Raw genomic sequence first — 6,000 nt, 5'->3', positions numbered from 1 at the left:
CAAGAACGTGAATAAATTTCTAAAGAAATGGAGATATATAGGATGACAAATGGCACATTTGTTGTTACCATAACTATTAAGAATAGGATGACCAAAATGCCAAGTAAGCTTCTATTTTTTTGAACTTTCAAATTTCATAATTCAATGTCTCTCCATAATTTGCTTCAAATATAAAATTTCAATGTTTTAACTTCTTTTTTTTATGTTTCTCATTTTTCTTTTAACTTGTAGATGCTTGGTGGACAAGTTATGGTGGCAGAGTACCTTATCTCCAAAAGCTTGTCATTTGAGTGTTTAGTTAAACATGCAATTCCTCTAGGTGTGAGTGGAATTGCACTGTATATGATAAAATACACAACAAAAAGCGCAACAGATAAGAAAAATTCAAATTCATTTTTTGAATTCATTTTATTATTTTTACTATTTACATTTTCTAAGTACTAATTTACAGTGACCCTAATACAAATTGGAGTCTCAACGCCTCAATAACATGGTCTATGTCTACTACAATCCCCGATTGTGGGTGGGACAACTTCAAAAAACTCCTAATGTGGAAGCCATCCCATTGGATAATATTGATACCACTACTGCATGGAGGGTCAACACTAAGAGGTCAGCCATGGAATTGATCCTTGATCGATTAGATGTGAATCTAGAGGCAAAGGAGGTGGCAGTTGCAGCAAGGTAGAGCCAGAGATAGAGGAGGAGGAGAAGGGTCAAGAAGCAAAGAAAGAAGAGGATGAAGAAGAGGTGACACCATCTAGGATGGGCAGCAACAGATGACAAAGGCCACCTCTTTTTTGGCTTCTAAGACGATAGAGTCCATTTGTAGCCACAGGACTTGCCTTTTTCCTCTAGAGGAGAAGGCAAAGCCATTCTCTATTCTCGTAAAAGTTGCAGAGGATCTCAGTCATTGATTATTTTATGACATGTAGATGACTCGTGAAATAAATTTATTATATTTTTTGTTGATATTTTGACTCTTGAGAGTTGACACTGGGTCAGGACTTGATTCATTATTTTGATATGTGGTGTAGCACTAGACTTCATATGCATATTATATATTAGCTTTGTTTTCATGTTTATGTGAAATCACATTTATTTGATGTCGTGGATATTTTTTTTTTTTTTTTTGTTTTTTTTTTTTTTTTTTTTTTTTTTTTTTTTTTTTCGGTCGATAAAAGCAATAATTGTATTTATATCAGAAATATAAACAAAACATTATACCAGTACAGTTGTTCCTCAAACATATGAGACTATACATAGGAGTGGAAATAACACCACAATTAACACCAGAATGAGCTCCAGCCAAAACTGGAAAGCAGAGCTATTCCTCATATATGAGACGAAACATAGGAGCGTAGAAATTAACACCAAAATGAGCTCCAGCCAAAATTGGAAAGCATTAGAAACAGAGCATGCCAAGAGAACCAAAAACTAACAGCCATTAAAGGGCCGAGTCTAAAATAGTCTCGCTGATCATAGAGAAGACTAAAATTAACCACTGAGAGGCAAAACAGATCTTAACAATCTACTCCCCGCAACAAGAAAGACAAATCAAGTTTGGAGAACCTGCGTTCACTGGAAAGACCAAAATTAGAGGATGACAAACTTCAGCATCCAGAGAGAAGCATCTGAAACTAATAGAAAACAAAACCAGAAATTGATGAAACCTTCAGAACTTTTTGATGCTCATTTTGCCAATTTTTTTAAAAAACGGCCAAACTTTAACGACTTTTTCAATTTTTGGACCCTTGTTGATTTAATCCCAACTTTGACTTTTTCTACATTGGAATTTTCTTCACGTAAACTAAATTCTAACAAAAATTGAATCATCCATATTTTAGCCTGGCTATGGCAGCCAAAGCTAGAAGTATACTGTCCACGGATAACCCAATGGGGGTGCCTTTAAAATTTCCTCCACATAGAACCCTGTCTCTAACAAATCACGTGGGGGTGCCTTTAAAATTTCCTCCACATAGAACCCTGTCTCTAACAAATCACGTCATTAGAGACAGGGCTCTGCTTAGAGGGAAATTTTATCATGTAAAAGTTTCAGTTCCTAAATTCTAACAAAATTGTAATCTATATTTCATTTTTAGATGTGTAATTCACTCTGCTTTGTAATTATATGTGTACGCTCTGCTTGGAGGGAAATTTTATCATGTAAAAGTTTCAGTTCCTAAATTCTAACAAAATTGTAGTCTATATTTCATTTTTAGATGTGTAATTCACCCTGCTTTGTAATTATACATGTGTGTGCACAGGCGCATGCATGCATGTGTCCTATTTGCAAAGTTTATTATGTGTCTTCTGTATCCTATGTTAGGTAATTTGGATTAATACTAAAGGGAGAAGTTTGTCAGATAATGCCGGTAAACCACCACACCCAATGAGCTTATTCTCAGTGTTCAACTAATTCAAATTATTCTCAGTGTTCAACTAATTCAAATGTAGCAAAGTACCACAGCTAAGATGGAGCGCAAAATTCACATTAGAGAAATCGCTGCAATAATAACTTGTACCAATGGCTTAACTAGGCAAAGCATAGGTTGAGGTCAAACCCACTGTTGGATGGAAGAAGTCTGCCCACCTATACAATGTTGTCACCACGATTGTGTGAGACTTAATCATTATTCCTAAACGTTTCTCGAGACAGCTTTTACCCCAACCAATGGGACCACCCTCAATCCCTTGGCAGTTCCTATTTCCACCTCCATAGCAAAGTTAATGCTATGGAGGTACACCCTCTGACAGCGGCAGACATCCTCCATGTTCGACCATGCATCATAGCATGCATCCGTCTCCGGCGATTAGAGGGCACGCAGCTCCGGCGACTCTGCCGTCTGCCGTGCTCCTGCCCATCGACGACCCTGCCCGCCTCCCCTTTGCCCTCCACTCTGGCGTGCAAGCACACGTCGGTCAGTCGGTTGCCTCCGCCTTGAATGCCACCACCAGACCGTACACTCATTTGAATTTGGAAACCCGCCGAAACAAGAACTTGAGTCATGTTAGCATCGGCCACCATGTTCCCCTTTCTTTTGTTCCTCCTGCTCAGCGGGGCCGCAGCCGATGGGTCGCCCAAGGCGAAGCTATGCGGCCGTTCTTCTTCCTGGTGCCCGGCCTGGAGATTGAGCGTGGAGAGCGGCAACCTTAAAGATTGGAATATCACGCCATTAAAATGCGTCGGCTACGTGAGGAAATATATGTTGGCAGAAGGGCAGTATTGGGAGGATTCCAAAGTAGTAGCGTTAACCATTCTGGATTATGTCAAAACGCTGAAACTTGCAGGAGATGGGATGGATGCGTGGGTTTTCGATATTGATGAAACTCTTCTATCCAATATCCCTTATTTCCAACACCAGGATTTTGGGTATGTATTATTCCACATACAGTCTGTTCTTCTCGCTTTTATATATAAGTGTGCAAGAATTTGGATGATGATGATTTTATTGTTTTGTTTTAACAGGGGCAACGGTTTCGATTCGAAGACATTTAAAGCTTGGGTATTAAAGATGAAAGCACCTGCGCTGCCGTCGTCTCTGCTGCTTTATAACAGTTTGTTAGCTCGGGGTTTCAAAATCTTCCTTCTAACTGGCCGAGACGAATCTCTGCGGAATGGAACGGTCCATAATCTGTTCCAGGCCGGTTACAAGGGCTGGGCGGGTCTGATATTGAGGTATAACCCCCATACATTAATCTCATTTGCTATTTATTGATAGAATCCTAATGAGAGTGAACAGGGGATTAATATATATGGAATGTCTGAATTGCAAGGGGGAAGAGCGATCAGGGCACCTCGGCGGGTGTGTACAAGCCCAAGAAGAGGGGAGAACTGGTGAAGAAAGGCTATCGTTTATGGGGAAGTGTGGGTGATCAGTGGAACGATCTGATCGGACCCTACCAGGCATCGCGCTCTTTCAAGCTTCCCAATCCTATGTATTATGTCAGTTGAAATAGCTTGCCAAAGTTTTGTTTCAGAAATGCGAGTTTAACAAATTTCTTCTTCCATCATGTCTGTTGGTAGTGAAAAGTAGTGTGTTAGTAGATGGGCTGACCATGTTCACGGTTCTACCCTTCAGGCATGCCTTATTTGTGATCGATAACAATGTCACTATCGATGCCAATGTTGGTTTTGGGTTTTCAATCACAATGGGAAGAAATTATTTGAAAGTGGATACTACGAAATTTTCTCTATAAAACGTCTACAAAATGGGAGTTTCTTTTGTCACTAATATGATCTTGATCACTGAAATAATCTATGTGACCTGCTTTGCTCTTTTTTGGCTTTAACTTGATACTCCGTGGTGCTTGCTTTTACATGTTCTTAAATCATAAACTAGTAATGGTCGTTAAAGATGCAAGCAAAATGGCAGGTTTTTTTATTTTTATTTTAATATCATTTCACGGTAGATATCACTCTTTTTGATATTTAAGATTTTTTTGTTCAGATGAAAAAAACAGAGCTATTTTTATTATAAATGAGGAAAGTTTTACATATGTTTGGATAGTTTACATTCATCAAATATATTTTACAATCATCAAATCTACCCCGGAGTGTGTCAGGAAGACCAAAATCTTTTTCAAAATTCAAAACAGAGAACCATGCAAGAGAAGGGAGCAGAGCAGCTGCCAATCCAATAGAACATCAGCACAGAAAAAACCTGGCAGAATTAAACACCAGAACACAACTAAAAATAAACGAAACAGACCAAAGAGTTGTTTCTGATAATGCCACTTTGAGAGAGCTGATTACCTTTTGATTTCATCATCTCCATTCTACTTAGACGGGAGTTGGATTAGGGAAGGAAGAGAGAGAAAGGAAACTCGCAAAAAAACTACAAGATAACCTACCAAGAAATCTCAAAATATCCCTGTCCACAGATCAAACCATCAACAATGTATTCAAAAGACATAAATCCAGGGGAAAGAGACAGGGCCTATTTAGAGAGGGCTTCTGCTTCAAGATTTTAGAGAGCAGCCTTTAAATCTTTGATATGATACATCTAATTGCAGAGAGAGGACCCCTAGGTTGTGCTTAGAATCTATAGAATCTATTGGATCAATATAAGAGAATCTCCAAAGATAGAAATCCGCCCCGGGATAAAGATATCATCTTTATCATAATGTTGTCTCCCCAGCTTTTTTGATATTCAAGAATCAGGGAAGAATTATATAGTCAATATAGTCAAAATAATCAGTATAAGGGGGCTCCAATAGAACATCATATAATAACATCATATAATAGAACATCATATTATAATGAGACTTTAATTTGGAAGGAGTTTATCATCAAAACCCCCAGCCAGTTAAGATAGACTTAATGGGTCAAAGAAACAGATTATAGCAAATGGAAGAGGTCAAAATATTTATTTTGAAAATTTTGTGGAGTGTAATCAAAATTTACTGATGTGATGTAATTTCAGTATATTTTAATTGATAGATGTTTTGGTATTTTTTGTTTTGGTATTTTTTTTTTTTCTTTTTGGATTCAATTTTGCTAGAAATCTGGTATAGATATTTCAGAATCATAAGTTTTAGTTATATAATAGGTAGAATTTTAATGTTTTAGATGTCTTTCATAGTGCTGAATTTATTTATGCACTCAAAAACATATTTTAAATAATAAAAAATACAATTTTGACTAAAATCGTAAGCTTAATTGCAACAAATAAAAAAAGGCTAAACTTTAGTGAAATTGTAGTATTTATTTCTTTGAAATATTTTTGTTAACATATATTGTGACTTCATAGACACTGTCAAAGAAAACAATTAATGAAACTATTTAATTTTTCCAAAGAAAAAGAATTGATGAAACTTGACCAAGATAAAAGATAAGAAAAAATTAAGCCAACAGTTACATGTATGAATGAGGGACAATTTTCGGTCTTTTAAAAACTCTTAAATAAGAAGGTTAAATCTAATTAAACAGAAGAAAAACATTTTTCAGGATTATCTCAGTTAAATCCAATTAACAATAAAATTTGTAAATTATTGTTT

At 36.7% G+C, this 6,000-nt stretch overlaps 1 protein-coding gene across 1 annotated transcript; it reads left to right on the top strand.

Annotated features, from left to right (window-relative positions):
- The first annotated feature begins 2,842 nt into the window (after nucleotides 1-2,842).
- LOC149210642 (acid phosphatase 1-like) lies at nucleotides 2,843-4,235 on the top strand. The gene is made up of 3 exons (XM_089394470.1): nucleotides 2,843-3,373; nucleotides 3,470-3,679; nucleotides 3,778-4,235. The coding sequence occupies exons 1-3, from the start codon at nucleotides 3,009-3,011 to the stop codon at nucleotides 3,953-3,955; spliced, it is 753 nt and encodes a 250-aa protein (XP_089250596.1). The 5' UTR covers nucleotides 2,843-3,008; the 3' UTR covers nucleotides 3,956-4,235.
- Nucleotides 4,236-6,000: the final 1,765 nt, after the last annotated feature.

This window comes from Pinus tabuliformis, chromosome 1_2 (genome assembly GCF_031772625.1).
Source record: "Pinus tabuliformis cultivar Carrire ecotype Pingquan chromosome 1_2, CPIR1, whole genome shotgun sequence".
In the NCBI taxonomy this organism is placed as follows: domain Eukaryota; kingdom Viridiplantae; phylum Streptophyta; class Pinopsida; order Pinales; family Pinaceae; genus Pinus; species Pinus tabuliformis.
Note: the sequence above shows the minus strand (reverse complement) of the source record. Positions and strands in the feature narration are given on the sequence as shown.